Here is a 23575-nt window from a genome sequence, read left to right on the forward strand (position 1 = left end):
CACTCTAAAAGATATTCAACAGGTTCACCCCCTCCCCCCTGCCCCTTCCCCTTCACTGCTGTGAAACGTTTTACCAGGAAACAAGATCCAGACATTGTAAAAACGAATACTTACCTTTTTACTTTTGCGTATATTTGCAACACACTGTTGATCCCATATAAAACCAAATCCGGCTGACACAATTATGTGTCTAATTTGGAAACCCAGTTTACTTTACCATTACCTACAGCTTGCAGTTGCATATTATAGCATTTCTTTACATATCTAGATTCTGGCATTTTCAAAATTTTGCACCAAAATTTAACAACTCTTTTATAAGCATAAATGTTTAGAGGATATCGGCCACATTCACCTCTTATAACGTGATTTGAGGCGGAGACCTTAACACCTAAAAAGCGCTTACAAGCCATCATGTGGATACTTTCAATATCATTACAAATTTCAGGACTCAGACCCCATATTTCTGCTCCATATAGCAAAATTGGGCTAATTTTGGTATCAAATATTTTAAAAAATAAATCAAAGGGTATGGGCTTAAAGTTGGACAGAGATTTCAGTATGCCACATAATACTTTCTTTGCTTGTAACTTGACAGCTCTTCCAAATTCTATTGAAGCCAGATACTACAACATCGGAATGGAGGGATATGAACTTGATCCTCATTTGACGTTTTTACAACATATTAAATATCTGAAGACAAAATTTGAAGACTAGATTTGTTGAGTCTCAAATTCAAAGTGTGTGCAGGGGGGGGGGGGGTCTTTTAAATATCCTACTAAATTACGTTCAAATCCCTCCAATCCTGCTTATGATTGTCTTTAATCACTTCTATGAAGAACTATCCTCAGAAACGAAAGCTGGATCCTCTACTTGGAACTCGGATCAAATCCCATCTTATTGCTGCCAATCTAGATCTGTATATCATCTCTCCACACAGGCTCCTCCCTGGCAGTTGGTAAGGCCAGAAGGAGACATTTCTCTGACTCGTTTTATAAAATCTGACACAAGTCAACTGGTATATCAACAGGAATATGTACAATTAAGAAATAAATTCGACACTGACAGTCCAATCTTTACTGATGGGTCCAAGGACGGTGTCAAGTAGCAAGTGCCACTCTCGTTGGATCAAAAATTTAATCATCTCGAGTACAAGACAATAGCTCTATTTTCACTCCAGAGGCCAATGCAATTAATTATCGCAGACGTGATGTATATTCAACGACAGTCTGCATATAAACAGCTTAACATCTTTTTTTATATTCTCTTCCTTGTCTTTAGGCACTGAACAATGCATCTTCGACTCAGCCAAATATTTTAGATATTTTAAAACTAAACAATGATCTTTCAACTACCCAATACGACATCGTCTTTTTTTGGTTGCCTCGTCATTTGGGTATAACAGGTAACACAATGACCACTGCTGCAGCAAAAGCAGCACTCAACGAATCTCTGACAGCACTTTTTAGATCATGTAGTGACTTTAAACCTGCAATTAGATGTCAAAGATCTAAATGCAAAAGAAGTGGGCCCAAGTAGACAATAATAAGCAATTATGAAATTAAACCCACTACCGGTTGCACCTACTTGGGTTGTCAGTCCATATTTGACGTGACTTAAAATGTAACTCAGTCACTCATCAGGTTCTTCTTCTGACATGTCACTCTTTCAATATTGTTGATATCATATTTTCTTCACGACAATTTTCGTAAAAGAATAATTGAAACTTTTTTAGATTTAATGTGTTGATGTGTACCGGAGAAGATATATTTTTTTTTTTATGCACGCTAAAGTGTAACTTCACATCCTTTACTATCAACATTACTAAAAATGCATTCAAGATATTAGCACAGATCTTTCTACGTTTAGCTAGAATGAAAACTTTGTTGACGCGTAAGGTAATATTCTAATACTTCAGCAGTTCTGGTCTTTACTGTCTACATTTCACAACATTTGAGATACAATCGAGCATGTCGTTTTCCTTTGTGCGAAAGTTGTTTGATCAAGGTTACACCACTCAAGGCCTCCGTAAAAAATTAGACTAGTAGACAAATTTGACGCATCAGAGAAACAAATGATGTCGCATTCATACAATTCCCCATTTTTATTGAATTGGTAGCATATGTTTCCGTGTTTTCAGGAGATTATTTGACTTGCCTCTGCATGTATTTGTGACGGGTGCCACAGGTAGGGGAGAATACCCTCGCCTTTTAACCTGGTACCATCGCTATTTATTAGTGATTCATAAACACATGCTCATGATACAGTCTGAATAGTACAATCAACTCTACGTTTAGCATATATGTTTTATGATCAAAGGTTTTGTCATTCCATTACAATGATGATAAGCTTACTAACGTCCCACCCACGGAATCACATAACCATAGCGGTGTATTAAACCTCTGATTAGCTCCTGTTTCTCACATTTTGCAAAATAGTTAAATTGGCACCAATTACGTCATAATCTAAGGGGGATAACTCAGGCCTGTTTAGCTCGGAAAACGAAGGCCTCATCACGGCATGACATTTTCACACCTATTGTCAGCTTCCTACTTTCCCTGTGAGAAAAATTGGGGGGGGGGGGGAGGTTGGTGAACCTGTTGAATATCTTTTAGAGTGGGTTATGTCAGTGTGTGATGTTTCGTCACCGGTAGAATGCACAAACACTGATACGAACTAATTCTAAAATTGCGTTTCGTTTAAAATAAGAAAGAAAGTGATTTTTGCGTGTACATTTCCCCTTTAAATATTATTTTAGAATTTTCCAATGCCCTTGCCTATTGTTTCATAAACGTTTGATCACAGAATATGTAACAAAGCGGTGTTACCGCCCTTTGTTTGAAAACCCAAGCGGCGGGGATATCAGGAAACAAATCTGAATGCCGTTATCCCCTTCATTTCACCTTGCTCAACGTAGAGCCGTTATTGTTGCTACGTGAGGTTCTGACATTTGAAATACGTATTACCAGTTCTGTAGCCATCGTGTAACTGTAAACTTGTGCAATAACATGTATTGATGCAGAAGAGTTTGTATTCAAACATCGCTTACAACATGAACGATATTCTCTTTCAATGTTATGTCAGTCATAACCTTTAAGAATCATACGGCAGCATAGGCAAAGACAATGAGTGATAAAACTTAGGTTGAACATGACTGAAGGATTATGCATTTCTAAAATCGTTTTTCAAATCTGCTTTCAGATTTTTACATCATTTCAACAAATAACAAACATCTGAACTGAATCTAATCCAAAGCAATCGTTTCTACTTTGTCGCCAAGACGGATGGTTAACCTATTATCTATTGGGTTACTAATCCCACGGTTATTTTTCCAGAGTCTCTTTTATGTCTCACCTCATAAATATCGAGTATACTCGGTGGCATTAAAAACGCAACATGAGGATCCGACCAAGTTTTAGAAATTTACACGTTTGGCACATAGTTGTACACAACTTTCAGAACTAGGTGGCACTGACGTCACTGAACCCTTGACCACTGATTGGGTTATATGTATGACCAGATTGAACCCTGATCCCTGCCAGAACCGTTGAGGTTTATCATTGTCACCCCTCTGAGGACCGTAATCTGGAACCGATGGCTTTTTCGAGCTTGAAATAACGTCGACACACACGGGCGCCTGGACGTGGTCGATCAGTAACGCTTGCTTTGGTGTTTTGCCGAGCACAAAATTTGGTAGGTCGACGGGTGTACTTATAAAATCGGAATTGCAACATGCCCTGATTCAGCTACAATGTACCTGTATCTCTGATGTGGCAAGTGATGTTTCACATCTGCATTAATAGGACGTGAGTTCTTGGACTGAACGAAGGATCGCTTTTTTAAAATGTCGTCCCTACGTTCATTGATTGTGTTTGTATTGACCCATTGCCCAAAAATGGTCGGCGACTATGCCTATGAATTTCATATTTACTGATTAGAACTAGAACGTTTTGCAATTTTGGCAATACAGAATCAACTTTACGGCATTAATAAGCCCCCAAATAACAAATAAGTAATGAGTCAAATATTTACACACATACTTTGCCTGGACAATGATATATGTACACAAGAAATGCCAAAGGCCGCGACTTCGACAATTAATTCACTTCAGACAGACAGACGGACAACGAATAGTGTATCCTCTCTGGTATGTTAGACCCCTTCCCTCGTGTTGTGCTCTTTCATTCTGGCGAAATCTTTACATACATGATCAATAACACCGTATTGATGCCACAAAGATAAACGACTATCAGAGCTTTTCATCAAGTAAGTCAAATTAGGTTGAAAAGCCGTGAGGCCCTTAAATGATCTGTATCCAAATAGAACGCAAAGGTTAACCCATATATCCGTACACACAGACAAAAATTGTGAAATCAGTAAACCACCACACAAGACATTACTAACAAGTCAAGCCGAAAAGGACTCTACTCGCAATCTTGTCGCCCTTATACAGTTACAGCAAGCCTTTTTAGAAAATGTCTCCTCCAAAAATGTCTAGAACGAACCAACCTGCCTTGTTTATGTACAGTATACAGAAATAGTATATAGAAATATTTCTTGTTCTAGTTCAAAACGATTGTGGAAAGCTCAACTCACTGCTTTTGACTGCTGTTCAGCCAACACTTGATATTTTGTAACTAGTAGTTTAGGTGTTTGCTGCCACTGACAATTACTACAACTATCTTAAAAACACTTAATATCACCACTAAAATTACTAATTAAAAAACAACAACATCTCCCCCTTCAAGAGTAGAACGTTTGAATGAAGTGAAAAGTTTCTTCAAACTGAACAAAACGTAAATCTGACAACTATCTCTGTTTGATCTAGAAAAAGGTGAGATAATATCACATCAAGATTGTAAATTTCCACCTCAAAATTGTTAAGCATAGGAATAACCTTTTCCAAATCATCCAGAATTTCACATGATAACTGCAAAATTAGGAATTGCACAGAATTTATCGAATCAACAGGGGTCAGTGAGTATGGTTTTACGCCGCTTTTAGCAACATCCAAGCAATGTCACCGGGGGCTTCACACAGTGTACCCATGTGGGAATCGAACCCGGGTCTTCGGCGTGACGAACGAACGCTTTAAGCACTAGACTACCCGACCGCCCGGAGTCAACAGGAAAGATAGTAGCAATAACATGTGTTTACAAGTTTCCAGACCTGGAATGGTATTTCGTTAGTATATTCAAATGACACAACCGTTATTTTGGGGGGATACGCGTGGCCCAGTTGTCTAAGGCGCTGCGATTCGCTGTGCTGAATTGCGTCCCTTGGCACGCCAGAAACCTATGATTGTGGGTTCGAATCCCGGTTCACCCCGATTATGTTTCTAGGTTTGTCAGCACCATACCCGTGCTCGTGGGTTTCACCGAAGTGGTAAACGTCTAAGACCTGCATCACTTCGAGCTTTCCTCCCACATTAAGCTGACACGCCGCGATATAACTGGAATACTGTTAAAAGCGGCGTTAAAACACAACTCACTCACTCACGTTATTTTTGTTATCGACAGTCTGAACTTTGGACTCTTGTATCAATCACACACGGACCTTGGTATCTATTTCTCAAAAGTTCACCACGGGTAGGTATTTGTCAGTGCCATACCCGTGCTCGTGGGTTTTACTACAAACGAATAAGACCTTCACCACTTTGGGCTTCCTCCTACGTACGCTGACACATCCTAATGTAACTGGAATACTGTTCAAAGTGGAGTTAGACCCAACTCACTCACTCACTCACTCACTCACTATTTACAACAGTTTCTACCGCCACTAAACTACTTACATATAACAATGGTGAGTGTGGTGATGGGGTACGTATGGTTTGTAGAGTCAGATTGGTCAATTAAGGGATGAACGCGAAGTGCTTGACGTAGAGATGAAGAAATGGGGAGACCCAATAGGTGTGGTCCACGAAGAAGTGGGGTTGCAATGGTCCATTTAGAGGAAATGGAAAGTTCTTCAAAAAGTTCTGAGTACCAGTATCATATTTCTGTACCATGTCTCAAATGTGAATTCCCCTGGCAATAAAGGGAAATATATGTGTTCCTGTATGACATGTATGTTCAACATTTATGGAAGCTTTGATGAGAAGAAAATAAATATTATGATATTTTTGTTTTGTCACTTCATTTTAAATGAAAACCTTTACTGCTTTCGGGTTTCCCATTTTGCAGAAAACAGGGATCATTTGTGCTTTGTATGGAAAAAAATTCTTAAGTGCAATCGCTTTTTAATAATTCCACGTTTAGCTTTAGCCCAAATGCGGTAAATAAATTGAAGCAAATGAAACGAGATAGCGACTTAAGTGAAAGCACTTGGTTCTCTTTAGAAAATAACGTTGCAAAAACATCTACTTCAGTCTGTCTGTTATTGATCATCGTGGCGTGACAGCCTCCGTGGTGTAGTGGATGGAGCGTCTGTCCAGACAGCAGACGGTTTCTGGTTCGATCGGAACTATGGTACTTGTTCCTACGGTACCTGTCGCTCGGTATTAAGGGGATAAAACAAGTCACTACAGTGTATATCATTGGGCGAGCAGTATAAAACCGGACTAGTACAAGCAGCCACAAACACTAATAGTTAATCCGTTTATAAACGTGTATATCTATTACTTATTCAGTTTCTTACTCTTGTCACGATGGAAACGCTCTTCCTAAAGATAAAACTAGGTCTATGAACATTGGAAGATAATATGTATGTGATTCATAAATGTGCTCGGCAATAAGTGGCTAAAACAAGGACTGGTCGGCTCGGAGTCAGTATTATGTGTCTGAGTGGGGTATTCATGTTAAACTGTGGCATGGTATCTCAGTGAGCTAGCACTATAAATCGGCATCAGTCCGGACTAGTACAAGCAGCCACAAACACAAACACACGGGCATGCACGTCGCTATATAAATGCAATAATCTTGGACGCGACGTTAAACCCCATTTCACCTCACGACCACCTTATAAAAGGTGTATCAAGATATGCGGAGGACAACTTCATGTTTTCACTTGTACCATATGACCCTGTGGTGTGTTTGTTTCAGTGGAACAATTAACCTGCCTTTGCATGTGTTTGTAATTGTGCCACCGGTGGGGTTGGATATGCTCACCTTTTCTCGAACACCTTTTATCATAGTGATTCATAAACACGTGTTTAGAGTATAGTCTAAATTGTACAACAGACTCTGCTTTATGTGGAGATTTCTTCAGGTTATGGTGGCGGTTGGGTAGCCTAGTGGTTAAAGCGTTCGCTCGTCACGCCGAAGAGCCGGGTTCGATTTTGGTGTCCCCCTTCGTAATATTGCTGGAATATTGCTAAAAGCGCCGTAAAACCATACTCACTCACTCACTCACTCATTAACTTCAGGTTATGAGAGCGGTCTTTAATTTCATGATTGTTTGTTTGTTGTTTAACGCCGCACTCGGCAATATTCCAGCTATGCGACGGCTGTCTGTAAATAATCGAGTCTGGACCAGACAATCCAGTGATTGGTATCAAGAGCATCGATCCACGCAATTGGGATCGATGATAAGCATCAACCCAGTCAGCTAGCCTGACCATCCGATCCCGTCAGTCGCCTCTTACGACAAGCATAATTTCATTATTATGACCGCCGTGATATTGCTGGAATATTGCTAAAAGCGGCGTAAAACCATACTCACTCACTCATTATTATGGCCCTAATGTTTTGCGGGTTAATTTCTGTTAGTTGTACGGGCCAATGCATTGTCTGAAATTCTTGCACCTGTGTCTAAAGCCTGCTCAGGGGCGGCGGGGTAGCCTAGTGGTTAAAGCGCTCGCTCATCACGCCGAAGGCCCGAGTTCGATTTCCACATGGGTACAATGTGTGAAGCCTATTTCTGGTGTCCCCCGCCATGATATTGCTGGAATATTGCTAAAAGCAGCGTAAACGTTAACCATACTCACTCACTTAAGACTGATGATGCAGGCTAGAGGAAATCGAGTCATGGCATCATAAAGCTTTGAACCCTGTGGGGACCCTTGACCCTTTGTCCCCAGTGCCCCGAGGTGACTATGATGGGAATAGTGTTAGCAACTATGTAATGTACAAGGGGTTCTTTTGCACCTCGGTATCATCGAACAGGCCTGTCCTCATTTCGCCTACATCCTTATCAAAACAAATTTACAGCTGACTGCACATAAGTCAAGTGCTGTGTTACCTCTAAAATAATGAACTGACCCAAAAGAAGGGTAAACAGACAAGACAATCTTGAAGCTTCATACATTGTTTAATAACTGATATTTACATTATGCAGTAATGATAATGACTCATGATTACTGTAGCTTCAATACATATCCAACGGCATCAAGAAATTGCATTACAGTTAAACAGAAAAGACAATCTTGAAGATTCATACATTGTTTAATAGCTGATATTTACATTATGCAGTAATAATAATAATGACTCAGGATTACTGTAGCTTTAGTACATATCCAACGGCATCAAGAAATTGCATTACAGTTTTTCTTCCACTAAGAAGCTGTGTCTTTAGTCTTTCAATTCTTTCGTCCCTTTGTCTGTCAACACGAGCTCGGGGTCTGCATGATCCTACAAGATCAATTTGTTTCCTAGAGCGTCTGTCTGCCTTTTCAGTCTTCTTGATCTCCTTCAAGAACTGAGAGATGTTAGGGTGAGATCGGGGCATTCTCTTTTTCAGTCCACAGTGGAACCCTTCCAGATGGTTGTTGGATCGGGGACCGGTGTTGTCGTGCTGGTCGTGCTGGCAGGGGAATCTAGCGTCGTCATCTGCCCATGTGCTGGTGACATGGTCGTCAAAACCACCAATCTGTTGATCATCAGGTCCTTGCTCCATCACCTCAACCCATGCATTCTGTACCTGATCAAGTGGGAGAAGTGGCAGGGCTGCGGCACGTCGAACATAGGGCTGAATTGCTGGATTGTTCGTGTATTCTCGTACAAGACCTCTCTCAACTACCTGACGCCACAAAGCTTGTGAATAGTGAAACAGACAACCCCTCACATAACTATCAGGAAAAAACCACTGCAATGGCACTTATGACTGCTGACTCGTAATCAGTCTGAAACACCTCTGGAGAAAGTTCAGTACCAGTTCTGGTTCCTACTGTGTCCTTCAACAACCTAAATAGTCTAACATACATGTATGTCTGTTTGGTCTTGTTAGGAAGCAACGAAAAAGCAACAGGAGGCGTTTTACCATTTACAAGACAATGAATAATATACACTTGGAGCCACAAGCTAGGACAAACAAAAAAGTACCACCCATAAACAAACTGTCAGAGTCACTCACGATTTCTAACATCTCAGTGGTAGCAAACACCAGTAGTCTGTCGTCTTCCCCGTCATTGATGCACAGAAAATCTCTTCCATCTTCTGTCTGTGTCCACGTTCCTTCCAAGTTGACTGTTGTTCTGGTTTCTGGAACTTGTGGAATAGTCTTGGCTCTGTTTCTGTACAGGGAAGCTTGAACACTTGCAAAAGAAAGGGCAGTCGCATCTACTTCTTCAAGTTGATCCAGTTCTGCGTTGTATATCTGCTGCACAGGAGAAATGTCTGTCTGGACACGCTGATTGAGTCGACCAATGAGTCTGATGTGTACTTCATTCTCTACAGGGGGTGGCTGTGAGGAGTTGTAGACGTGTTCTGCAATAGTGCTGCAGCTACCATTGCAACCTGTGTGGAAACACTTCCAGTGAACAGCAACTTGACGCTTGACGCAAGATTTACTTGCACATTCAAAACAACTAAGGATTAACAGAATGACCAAGTCAAACAAGAGTTGTGAGAAGTTGTCATAGGTTGTAAAAACTTCACTTTGAACCTCTATGCCGCTTGGATTAGATTAGAGCTTGGATTAGTTAACAGCCTGAGATGGACAATGCCCATTCATATAATAGGGGTGAGGCAATTAAGCATTTGAATTATTGTAGGCGAAATGAGGTGTAGGCGAAATGAGGGCAAGCCATCGAACAGTGCCCCTTTCATCAACCTGTTCGTGTGTCTGCTTGTTGTTTAACGCCGCACTCTGCATCGTTCCTGCAATATGCCGACAGTCTGTAAATAATCGAGTCTGGACCAGACAATCCATCCAGTGATTGACATCATGAGCATCAATCCGCACAATGGGGATACGATGACATGCATCCAGCAAGTCAGCGAGATCCCGTTAGTTGTCTCTTACAAGCACGGGTCACGTTCGTGTGACGGAAGCACATTTCAACGAGTATAACTATAAGTGTGATACGAGATCCATGTATTATGTCTCTTGCTCACTTCTCTGATTTTGTGGGGTTTTGTGCTCATGTACTGGTTTGTAAACTTATGGGCCTAGTCAAAACCATCCAACTGGTTAGAGAAATATATACTGTCAATGCAAGAGCAAACCCAGACTAGATTATCCGCCGAAACAGTTAAAATTTGGCGTATAGGGCAAAATAGCTATGACAATTATATGAATGAAACACTGGAAATCAGTGAACACCAGGTGTTCGCGAAAAGTGTAAGCATGTCCTGCCATACACAATTACGCAATTCACACTATTCGTATAAAAAAAGTTAGTATCAATTGCCTGATGCCATGCAGCAGTACTCCTGCCATGTGAAAGCATTTTGTCGCTTTTATGCCAAATACTGTTGACGTGTGACCGCGGATATGACTAAGTAAACATAACTATCTATAAGTACAGACACCAATACACGGAGTTATCAAACTATCAAACCTGTTCAAAGAAAGTGAATAACAATGAAAACGCACTGTGTCCAAGTGTTGGGTAGTTATTTATTTCACCACATCCTGACCCCAGGTCCATGCCACTAAATAAAGGTGAGCTCCTGTACCCTCTATAACTTTCGGTACAAAATAGGACATCACTAATTTCTGAGAATTAACGTATGAGGGACAAGCTGATGGATAAATTTGTTGACAAATACTCGCTATTTTAGAAAAGGATCAATTCATGAAGTTGGTGGTACCACAACTCAAAAGAAGCACGACGTTTTCTTTGAGAATATAAAGTGGTCAAGGAACATGCTATATAAAATGAAACCGTTCTCCAGTGCCAGTTCTTTAAGTTCCGAAGATATTGTGCCAGTATCTGACGGTGACGTTGAGTTAATCGTTGGCCCACGTAAAGTCGGCGGCAGTTGGTAGTGGCCCCTCGCAACCTACGTCTACCTGTTTGATCGCTGATAGGTCGGTTCGCAGGAACCTAACGTGACGGAGATGTACCATGTACTGATCTTCTCTGTCGGATGTCACTCGCGCCCGGCCGCATTGTGCTTGATCATCTGCACTAATGTCGTTCCTGAAGCCTGTACATTGTGGAATGATGAACGCCATTGTGTTTGGCAATTCAATCAAGCTTCAATAAAACCAATTGCCCTCATACACATTTCTTGAATTAGATGGGGAATGTTTTTTTGTGTCAAAATAAAAATCAAACGTCAAAAACCGACAGCTATTTTTTACACCAGATATCAAATGAAGCGTTCGCAAGCCTTCTGCATGGTAATATGATTTTTTTGGGCTATTATGGCAAGTTGGGTGGTGAATGCTTTCATGTGAAATACAATGGAATCGAATGAGAAATGTTATTCATTTGATAATTATACACTAATTTAGTTATATGATATCGCCCATCGAACATCTTCGCGTTTCTTTTGAAGTTTATCATAATGTAAATTCAATAATTAAGTAATACAATAATTGAATTACGGTAGTGTGGCCGGACGTACGGGAGAAGAATTCTTCTGACAAGGGATGTGTATACACAAACTGTATACTCAGTATATGTATACTCGCCCTGTTTGTGGCGTGGCCGATGTACACTCTTCAACAAAAAAGAAACGCACAGGTAGATTTTTAGTCAATTTATTGTACCTAATAAAGTCGATATATTTAATTTATTATCATAAATACAAATATGAAATTTGGGGGCTCGATAGTCACATGTTGTCGTTGTACAAAGATATTGAAAACTGTTCATTGTCATGTCACAGAAGGCCACAAGGTAGCGTTGAACTCAATATCTTGTGTGACCGTCCCGGGCAGCAATCACGGCTCTGCATCTCCTCGGCACTGACTGGATAAGTGTACGAATTCTGTCCTGCGGAAATCCGCGCCGTTCTGCTTGTAACGCGTTGGCCAGTTGTGGCAGTGTTTGCGGCGTGTTCTGATGTTGAAGTACACGTCGATCGAGCTCATCCCAGAGGTTTTCGATTGGGTTAAGATCTGGAGATCTCGACGGCCAGGGCAAACCGTTGACGTTGGCATTATGAAGGTAGTCTGCCGTGACACGAGTTGTGTGCGGTGGAGCGTTGTCCTGTTGAAACAGCTCCCTCTGGAGGTCAATGATTGGAAGAAGGTGATGTTGAAGAATTTGATTCATGTAGCGATTTGCTGTCAAATCGCCCTGAACCACAACCAAGTCAGATCTCGTGGTGTTGGATAAGGCCCCCCACACCATGACACTAACGCCACCAAAATTGTCGAATTCACGTACACAATGTGTGGCAAAACGCTCGTATCGTCGACGATAAACACGTTTTCTGTCTCGCAGGTGAAGACGAAGTCGTGATTCATCGCTAAACCACACTCGTCTCCAGTTTCTCAAATCCCAAGGCTATAAGGTATGGCACCAACGCAAGCGTCGCTGTCGATGGATCTGTTGCAAAACAGTGACGATAACTGGTCTTCTGGGTCGGATTCCAGCCTCGCGAAGATGGTCCTGACCGTCTGGTCAGTTATGCTCCTCAAAACAGGGATGCGTCCTGCAGTCTCCGTAAATGTGGCAATGACGTAGGTGGAACAGTCGAATGTAGCGATCCTGTGCAGGGGTGGTAACTCTTGGTCGGCCGGTTCTCGGACGGTCTACAGTGGAATGGAACTGTGTGTATCGGTCACAAATGTGGCAAATGGCGTTGCGGTGGACGTTGAAGTGGCGTGCAACAGAAGACTGCGATTCCCCTCTTTGGATACGTCCTATAGCGATGTTCCGATCGGCAACGCTGAGTCTCGGCATTTTCGAACTTGAAAAATGTTGACAATTGAATGACAAATTATCGGTTTATGCTTGCCTTTTTATAGCCACTACCACGAGTTACGAATGCCATAAGTTGCACGTGCATTTTGCTTTACTGTTTTTCTCCATGACATTTTTTAACAAATGTGATAACAATGCCGTTTACGACATTGCCAATCGAAAACGGCTGCGTTTTGTCGATTATCAGGCCACCAACACTTTCCAATAACATATGTCCAATTTACATATCGGATTTTGTTAGTAGTCAGGCTCTACGCACTACCTGTGCGTTTCTTTTTTTGAAGAGTGTATATTCACCTGGGTATGTGGGAAACAGGATTAAAGTGTACAAATAGCATTAATCACTCGCGAAACCAGAGAAATAATTGTCTAATTTCAGTCTAAAATACGATTTGGTCATTTTACAAGAAGAAATCATCATTTCGACATGAACAATCACATATATTTTTTCAGAAAGAAATCAGTGAAAATCAGTTTCCTACTATGATAAAAATTGTATGAAACTAATCATAGTGGGGACTAATTAATTGTCCCACTGACGTAGTGATGTGACGGTATCGTGTATAGATGCTACCTTTCCACACCGTGGCTTACAGAAACCTCAACACAATGACTGATTTGTTAATTCACATGATTTGTTCGTCTCTGTATAAATGTTGCTCCTAATGTATTTCTTGTTGCAGCCTCAAGTCGCCTCAGCAGAATGGGTCGTATAGATTATCACTGACATTGTTATGGCGTCAACGACATTTGCAAATGCCAACATCTACATTGAATTAATGAGCCAGACAACCTTATTGATATTATTGTTACTGTTTAATACATTCTACCCACCGATAGACACAGACATACACAAACACGTAGACACACGCGCTTGGGTATACACACACAATCATATGTATAATTTATCAAAATTGATCAATATCCCTCTTATCCAGACATTTGCAACAACGTCTCCAAGCACATCACGTAGTCCCTGTGATGAAGTCACCAGCATCATCATTTCCCTTTTAAGACAAGTTCATCACCAATACCTCCGATTAAGTCACGTGTACCACCATTTGCCGTATTAATTAAGACACATGCACGGGATTGCCTAAAAGTCGGCCAAAGAAAAATCAGTCTAACAAATGTTACATTTGTGATAACACTTTCTTGGTAAAGTCCAGATTCTGGTACCTTTTGGGGTTGAGTCCTCTTCGGGATTCGAACCTACACAGCCAGTATGAAGGCGCCTAATCGCCTGTACACAATACTAAAAATGAATTGCAGAATAATAAAACTAATATGTCTGGGCAAATATATCTCAGATGTCTCAGTTGTCCACGTATGGTTTTGCTCAATTAATTGAGTTTGAATCACAATGTATAGTCCACAATGTAATAAAGTGATAATTATGACTACATACCGAGGGTCCTCTTAGAAAAGCCAGTGTCTTCACTATGTGTCACTGACCTCAGCATGCGAGGTGTGATGTCCTGGCAGGAAGTGACAGTGTTTTGACTACTTTTCTTACATTAATGGCACTCGTGAAGAGCAACCTCCTCGTGGTGAGTGCTGGATAACGCCAATCGCCCTTCCCCCGTGTGGACCCGGGGTAGAATGTGTCCTCAGCAACCCATTGCTGGTCGTAAAAGGCGACCGAATTGGGCAACCTGTTTGCCGTGGGTTGCACCCATGTGTCGGTGGAGGAAGGGATTCTGGTGTTTGAGGGCACTGGAGCCAGGAACCGGTGCTACACCACTTTGACCTTAACTTCACCTAGACGGGTGGTAGAATTGGCCCGATTCTATCAATCGGCTGGTCACGTCATGGCCTGTGAATGGAAATTTGAATTTCACAAGACCACCATTATCCCAAATAGCTTTAAGTCAGGGAATATTATCATCTGAATTATGATGTTATGAATTTTTGCCTAGAGTCCTATGCCTGAAGGCGGTGGCTCATGGGCCAATCTGGTGATATGGACCTCTGTTTTCTGTATTCTTTAGAAATGTGTCATGGGCCGAACCAGCCTGGCATGTTTTCTTTAAGATATCACAGCTTTTCAAGTCTGTATTTCTTGGAGTATAGTACCCTTGTAGCCCTGTTGTTGCACATTGGCTTTCACTTCAACATCGTCCTTGTTGACACTCGATGGCGGGTGGGGAGCAGGGATGCTGAATCTTATAATTTATACCATGTCTCACCAAACTCAATCTAGTTCGTCAAAGAATTACAAACGTCGACATGTAGACTTTGTTTCTTCTGATAAAGAGGCAGTACCTCAGAATGATTCTTGGCCGATGTTTTTGGTTATTACATCTGCTGATGGTAACCCATTAAAATTGAATCCATTTGCTATTTCCAAAGGCATTGAAAGCGTTTGTGGAACAGTGAAAAACGTCACTCGCCTCCGAAGCGGTTCATTACTTGTCGAATGTGCACGGAGGCAGCAATCTGTTAATCTACTGGGTTTACAGCAGTTTGATAACACCAAGGTTGTTGTCTCGGTGCACAGGGCACTGAATTCGTGTCGAGGCATTATCACAGATTATGCTCGTTGTCTTGCAGACATGAGTGAAGAAGAGATTGTGGCGGAACTAAAATCCCAAGGTGTTACTGCTGTAAAGCGTTTCACCAGAAAACAAGATGACTCAATAGTTAAACCTTACATATATATCTTGCCACTTTTGATCTTCAAAATTTGCCACATTCAATCAAAGCTGGATACTATAACATCGGAGTGGAGGTTTATGTGCCTCCGATGCTTTAAGTGTCAAAAGTTTGGTCACGGTGCGAAATCATGCACTCGCAATAATGTATGCGTCCGTTGTGCAGGAGCTCATGAGAGCTCTGAGTGCACAAATTAAACACTAAAATGTAGCAACTGTGATGGCGAGCATATTTCTTCTTCCAAATTATGCTCAATATTTCAAATGAAACCAAGATTCTAAAAGTAAAATATACACAAAACATCTCTTATCTAAGAAGCAAAAAACTTAGTTCATCCCCTGTCTCAAACAACTGTTCCCCTGTTCTCACCATTTCAACTCACTGTCAAATAGATATAATATGGATACAGGACCAACGTATCATTTCAGATGAGTCCATCAATTCAGCCAGTCTAAAACTACTCTTTCCATGTTTACTTCATCTCAAACAGAGACCCTACAAGATGACCAAACGTCAGTGACGTTTTACAAATTTACCCCCCTGACTGTTTACTGACATATCTGATCCAATACAAGCTTTTTTCTGATGAACTGAATAAAATAGCCGATACCTGTATTCCTAAGTCCTCCACACATCCTCATATACGTAAACCATGGTTTAACAATGAATAGAAACAAGCTAGGAAAGCACGGGAAAAGGTTGAAAAGAATTTCCGCTAAAACACGGCGCACTTTCAAACAAAGCAAACGCCAATCTTGGCAAAATTATGTATCTAAGATAAATTCACGGAGGCCTACATGTATGTCCAAGGTATGGAATATGATTCAGAAAATCAAAGGTAAGGGTACTAAATCAAGCATACACCATCTTCAAGATGGGGATCAATTGTTAACTGCTACATCAGATACTGCAAATAAACTTGGTGAAACTCTTGCTAAGCATTCTACCTCGGCTAACCATGTTCCTAAATTTCAAAAATACCAAAACTATACACTTTAATTCAGATAACAGGAAAGATTAATTGAAGTCTTTTCCATTCATGAGCTTCATACTGCCCTTGGGCAAGCTCATGATACTGCTATGGGGTTTGATAATATACATTATCAACTCTTGAAACATTTACCGCAATCCTGTTTAGAAACTCTTTTGATAATATTTGATAAAATCTGGACGAATTTCCTTCTTCATGGCTTGAGGGTATAATTGTTCCCATACCTAAACCTGGACGTGATCATAATGATCCTTCCAATTATCGACCCATTTCATTGACAAGCTGCTTTTGCAAAACCATGGAACGCACGGTCAATAATAGATTAACCTGGTACTTGGAATCAAATGATTTGATAAAAGATATTCAATGCGGTTTCCGAAAAAATCGCAGTACCAATGGCCATTTAGTTCCATTGGAATCATTTGTTAAGAATGCCGTTATAAACAAACATCATGCACTGTCTATCTTTTTCGATCTAGTAAACTCATATGACACTACATGGAAGCACGGTATTTTAAAAGATTTACATGACTTTGGGTTGCGAGGCCGTTTACCTCAATTTATATCCAACTTTTTATCAAACAGATAATTTCAAGTCTGGATCAGGGTGTCCCACAAGGCAGTATTTTATCTGTTACATTGTTCAGCATAAAAATAAATAGTCTTTCCAAAGTTTTAAACGATTCAATTGATGGATCACTTCTTGTGGGTGATTTTAACATACCATGTCGTAGTAAAAACATGCGTACTATAGACAGACAATTACAACCGTGTCTAAATAAGATAAATAAATGGTCGTTGGAAAATTGTTTTAAATTTTCAAAATCCATAACATCCATTGTACACATTTTTGGAGGAAATATAAACCTGATAAAGACCCTGATTCAGTTTTAGATAGCACTTCAATAAAGTTGTAAAAGAGGCCTAATTCCTGGGTATTATTTTTTATCACCATTTAACCTTTTTACCACACATCAAATATTTGAAAAATAAATGCCTGAAGGCTCTTGACCTTCTGAAAGTCGTTCCAAATTCAAAGTGGGGAGGGGATCCTCCAACTGTACAGGGCACTTATCCGCTCTAAACTGGATTATGGCTCCATCATCTATGGTGGAGCCCGTAAAATTATTAGATAGTTTTCATCATCAAGGCCTGAGGCTTTGCCTTTGAGCCTTCAGAACATCCCCTATCAATAATCTGTACGTTGAGGCGGATGAGCCCTCACTAAAACAACGTCGAATAAAACTCTCATTGCAATACCACACAAAGCTCTATTCAAATCCTACTAATCCTGCATATGATTGCGTTTTTAATCCTCTCTATGAGGATATGTACCATAAAAAGTCATCCCTTGTTCCTGCACTTGGTCTACGAATCAAATCTGAAAATTCTGCTGCCATAATCAATCTTGAAAATATAGCTCCAACTCAGCTTTTGTCCTCTCCCCCTTGGCAGTTGGTACAGCCAGGGGTTTACCTGTCATAACTAAACTTAAGGAATCAGAAACAAACCAACTAATCTATCAACAAGAATTTAATAAATTGCGGAACACATATAACACATTCAAATCTATATTTACAGACGGATCCAAGGATGGTGACGCGGTTGCTAGCGCCGCCGTCGTTGGATCCAGGATTAGGTCTTCAAGACTACCCAGTAATAGTTCTAGTTTTACAGCTGAATCCCATGCAATTTTAACGGCTCTAAAATATATTGGTAAACAAACTAGGCATAAGAAATTTATATCTTTTTCGGACTCCCTCTCGTGTCTTCAGGCTATTAAAAATATATCATGTAAGCATCCACTTTTAATTGAAATTATTGAATTATATAATCAACATGCTATTGGCCAATACGACATCGTTTTTTGTTGGTTACCCAGCCATGTTGGAATAATTGGTAACACAAAGGCCGATGCTGCTGCCAAGGCAGCACTCAACAAATCTGTGACACCACTTCTTATTCCATACAGTGATTCTAAACCCGTGATTAGATCTTACATCCGTGATCTAATGCAAAAGAAGTGGGACACTCAAGTAGGTATAAATAAACTTCATGAAATTAAACCAAATATCGGTTATACCTACTTGTGTTGTCAGTCCAGATTGGATGAGGAAATTATGCGAAGATACCGTATTAGCCATTCAAGATATACTAATGAATATATATTGAAAGGTGAGGATCCTCCATTCTGTATCCCTTGTGATGAAAGAATCACAGTCAGTCAAGCAAGTCAAGTTGAAGTAGTGTAAAAGAATTGTACGTAAGTCCACGTCATTCACAGTATATTTATTACTACCACGTTTTTAATCGCAGAATAGATGTTCTTTTAATTCGGCTAAATTGACAATAATCGTCAACCACTGAAGGGATGGTGTAAATCCTGCTGGGGTCCATGCAGGTAGCAAAATGTCCCCATGGACCCTAGCGTGGTGATCTACTTTCAGTTGTTGGTGATCTATAGTTTGTTTTTATTTTGTGTTGCAAAATGATAATATATTTTTACATGCTCTCTATCTAATTTTATGTAAATCTGTGATATTCTAGTTATTATACTGCTCTTCGTCGGCAGAATTTTAAACAGTTTAAAATATATTGTTAATGTCAAATTGTTTTGTCACCATATGGCTGAAATATTATACGTTAAACTTTAACTCACTCACTCATTTCTTACATTAATTAACATGTTGTGCCTTCTTAATTAACATTTACTCATTCAGGTTAAACGAACACAAAATGTTTTCGGGGCGTGGACATCTCACAGGGCTGACATGACACGTGTTAATAACTGTTAAAGCACTTCTTAAGTTACTGAAAACACTCTACATTCTCAACATAGACTCTATCAAACGTGTTTGGTCTGTGTTCGGGCCAACTTGGCCCGGGCTGTCAAAATCAACCTAAACCTCACTGATGTATCATCACACGTGTTCGGTTCGGTCCGACTTGACGTTGTTCGGTCCGACTTGACTTTGTTCTGTCCGACTTGACGTTGTTCGGTCCGACTTGACGTTGTTCGGTCCGACTTGACGTTGTTCGGTCCGACTTGACTTTGTTCGGTCCGACTTGACGTTGTTCTGTCCGACTTGACGTTGTTCGGTCCGACTTGACGTTGTTCGGTCCGACTTGACGTTGTTCGGTCCGACTTGACGTTGTTCGGTCCGACTTGACGTTGTTCGGTCCGACTTGACGTTGTTCGGTCCGACTTGACTTGGTTCTGTCCGACTTGACGTTGTTCGGTCCGTCTTGACGTTGTTCGGTCCGACTTGACGTTGTTCGGTCCGACTTGACGTTGTTCGGTCCGACTTGACTTTGTTCTGTCCGACTTGACGTTGTTCGGTCCGTCTTGACGTTGTTCGGTCCGTCTTGACGTTGTTCGGTCCGACTTGACGTTGTTCGGTCCGACTTGACGTTGTTCGGTCCGACTTGACTTTGTTCTGTCCGACTTGACGTTGTTCGGTCCGACTTGACGTTGTTCGGTCCGACTTGACTTTGTTCGGTCTGACTTTCAACATAAGCTGAAACCTCATAAACATATTTGATGATACATCTGTGAGGTTTAAGTTGATTTTGACAGCCCGGAACAAGTCGGAGCAAACACATCAGAAAATACAGTAAACTCGCTTGACTTTAACGTACCAGTTTTCTTTCAAATTCGATGTACTGTGACTTTATAAACTGGTATATAGGTAGATACAATATTATTCTACAGATGTAAACACATTTGAATATTCTTGAGAAAATACGATAAAAGTGCTTAGCTTTTAAAGACCCAAGTGTGATGTACTGTGACATTAATACAAAATAAATAAAAGGCTTTTTATATTGCGCATAGCTCCACACCACTCAGGGACATGCTCAAAGCGCTTCATTATACAATAGTATATAGGTAGATATAATACTAGTCTATAGATGTAACTACATTTGATGATACATCCGTGAGGTTTTAGATGTTTTTGACACCTCGGGCCAAGTCGGACCTAAAACAGACTAAACACTTCTGATAGAGACTATGTTCAGAATGTAGAGGGAAAAGGGCTTCACTTTGAGCATCGTGTTTGCTTTAAAATCCACGATCGGAGACGCTATAAAGTAGTATTTAGGTACATATAATACTCGATAGATGTAAACAGATCTGATTATACATCTGTAAGATTTTAGCGTCTGACTTTAACCGACCAGGGTTTTTTTAAATGCGATGTGTTGTGACATTATAAAGTGGTATACAGGTAGATTTAATACTAGTCTATAGATGTAAAAATGGAAGTGGTTTGTTGAACAAACCTTATTAAACAAGGTGTGCGTGTTAGGCACAATCATTTGACATAATGATTTTATTTTCTCGGGTAATAGTGAGTGAGTTGGGTTTAACGCCGCTTTTAACAGTATTCCAGTCATATCGCGGCGTGCCAGCTTAATGTGGGAGGAAAGCCCGAAGTGGTGTAGGTTTTAGACGTTTACCACTTCGGTGAAACCCGCGAGCACGGGTATTGTGCTGACAAACCTAGAAACATAATTGGGGCGAACCGGGATTCGAACCCACAATCATAGGTTTCTGGCGTGCCCAAAGGACGCAACTCTGCACAGCGAATAGCAGCGCCTTAGACGACTGGGCCACCCATGCCCCTTTCTCGGGTAATAACATAATTACATATAGCTGAGGAATTTACGTTCTTTAATGATTGTATAGGATTTAGTGTCTCTTGTTGTTTAATTGCGGGCCAGGCACGTTATGAGGTGCTGCTTGATCAACAGTACATCCAGTGTGGGTCTAAGGTCGTTTCCGACCAAAGCTGAAACCTGACTCGAATATTGAAAATATTCGAACAATATATCTGCAATATTAAAACTCATGTCTTTAACGTACTTCCAAACCAATTACTACGGACACCCTACCGCCATGCCTTGTAGACCATGGACAAGGGTTTCGACCAACTTCTGTGACATGTAGACCTTGGCTAGAACTCTCGCCTACCCCTGTGTCATATCGATTCAGACCCGACATCTGTGTCGTGTAGATCAGTACCATGTGTGTAAAGCTGTAGACGTTTTATTACATAAAATCAATTGAAACCACAACACTCAAAGCTGTCACATCTGAATATTTCTGATTTCCAGAGCGCTCTACATATTTCCGACTGGCGCTGATTTTATCCCAGGAGTACGGGTTAAGAAACACGCCCTTGAGTGATGCCATGATTTGGTGAGCAGCCCACTTCATTTGGACAAAGTTTACTCTTTGATAAAGTGGCAATTTGCAGAACACATGCAAAAAACAATGAATAATTATCCTTATTTTTGTCGCAAAGACGTGATTGAAATTGTGTCATTAAGAAAACACCCTATTGGCTGAATAGTATTGTATCTTGGCTTAGCTTGAAAAGGACAAACGGACCCTGGGCAAATTGTTTATTTCCGAATTGATTTAATGTTCATTTAAGCAGATCTGTTCTCATGCCCACGGGAATGCTAACATCTTTCAACACAGGTAATAGGCTTAATGATCACAATTAATCCTGACTTTAACCGATGTGCACATGTGTGGGCTGGTGTCTCGGGCGTCTGGGCAAGAGGGAATTATCGTGTAATGGAATCATTGAAGCCAGGAATCTCTCACTTAACTCACTCGATGACCCGAGGCGTAACATTCCCACATATACAGTGCTGGTACTCTCTCTGGACACAGTGATCACCATGCCTTGCATTTAATCCTGTCATCTGGCTCCACAAGACAAAATATCTCAATGCCGTTCAGTGATCTGTAGTGGTGCGTTGATGAGAGTGAGTAAATCTGTGGAGAATTGTGTTCCTTTGACGTGTCAGACACCTAACATCGTCGATTCGTCCTGATTTCTTTTTCCAAGTTTGTCAGCACCATTACCGTACTCGTGATGTTCACCATCTAATGACTGCACCATTGCGGGCTTCCTTCCCTTATAAAGAAGACTCGCTTTGATATAACTGAAATCCTGTTCAAAGCGGCGTTGAAACTAACTCACTTACTCGCCCACCCATTCGCCCACTCGCCCACACACTCACCCACGCGCCAAACCGCTCATTCACGCACCCATCCATTCACTCACCCACCCTAGCCTACGAAGAGTATTGGTTTCTTGATAATGTTGATAAGCTAAGAATAACTGGAAACTTAAAATAAACAATTGCCCAGTCGAAGTGTTTACAGTATCCATATCATTCTGTTCATTTGTGATTTCCCCAATAATGACATGACCTAGACATTGTTTAGACTTCCACTGATTCAGAATTACACAAGTTGCACCAGTGTCTGCTTCCACATTAAACAGAACCTTGTGTTTCGGCGTGATGCGTGGGTGTCGAGACCACATGGCCACGTGACCATCCCAAATGTGATTGAATTTTCTGCAGATATATTTCTCTATAGGATCGTCCCAATACTATCACACGCAAAAAAAAATATAAAAAGACTTCCAATGTTATTAATATTTAGCTGAAGAATACATACATGGTTTATATGTATTTTGTGGTACAGTATTGTAAGTTGTAATGAGAACAATGTTAATCGGAATTGAAACCATGTGACGATTGTACTGAACAAAACAATTTTGAAAGTCAGTATGTGGATTGGGGGCATGAAAAATTCAAATGTAGATTGTAATATTTGAAATATTTAATAGCAGTACAGTTAGATATTTAGGTAGCAGTGATGACGTCCGTATTAAAATATACACGGGTATGCATGAGGGCGTGTTATCATTTATATATGGGTATGCATGATGGCGTCCGTATCAAATATACACGGGTATGCATGACGACCTATGTATCAATTATATACACAGGTATGCATGACGGCCTATGTATCAAATATACACGGGTATGCATGACGGCCTCTGAATCAAATATACACGGGTATG

At 40.7% G+C, this 23575-nt stretch overlaps 1 protein-coding gene across 1 annotated transcript; it reads right to left on the reverse strand.

The window, feature by feature from the left end:
• Positions 1–19603: 19603 nt before the first annotated feature.
• On the reverse strand, positions 19604–20218 carry LOC139455091 (uncharacterized). Its single transcript, XM_071236665.1, has one exon. The coding sequence runs from the start codon at positions 20216–20218 to the stop codon at positions 19604–19606; it is 615 nt and encodes a 204-aa protein (XP_071092766.1).
• Positions 20219–23575: the final 3357 nt, after the last annotated feature.

Source organism: Haliotis cracherodii, unplaced genomic scaffold, assembly GCF_022045235.1.
Source record: "Haliotis cracherodii isolate W230 unplaced genomic scaffold, xgHalCrac1.p SCAF_1, whole genome shotgun sequence".
Taxonomy (NCBI): Eukaryota; Metazoa; Mollusca; class Gastropoda; order Lepetellida; family Haliotidae; genus Haliotis; species Haliotis cracherodii.

What these genes read in the sequence shown, in the direction of transcription:
- LOC139455091 (XM_071236665.1), bottom strand. Translation starts at nt 20,218, where the DNA reads ATGTTTATGAGGTTTCAGCTTATGTTGAAAGTCAGACCGAACAAAGTC.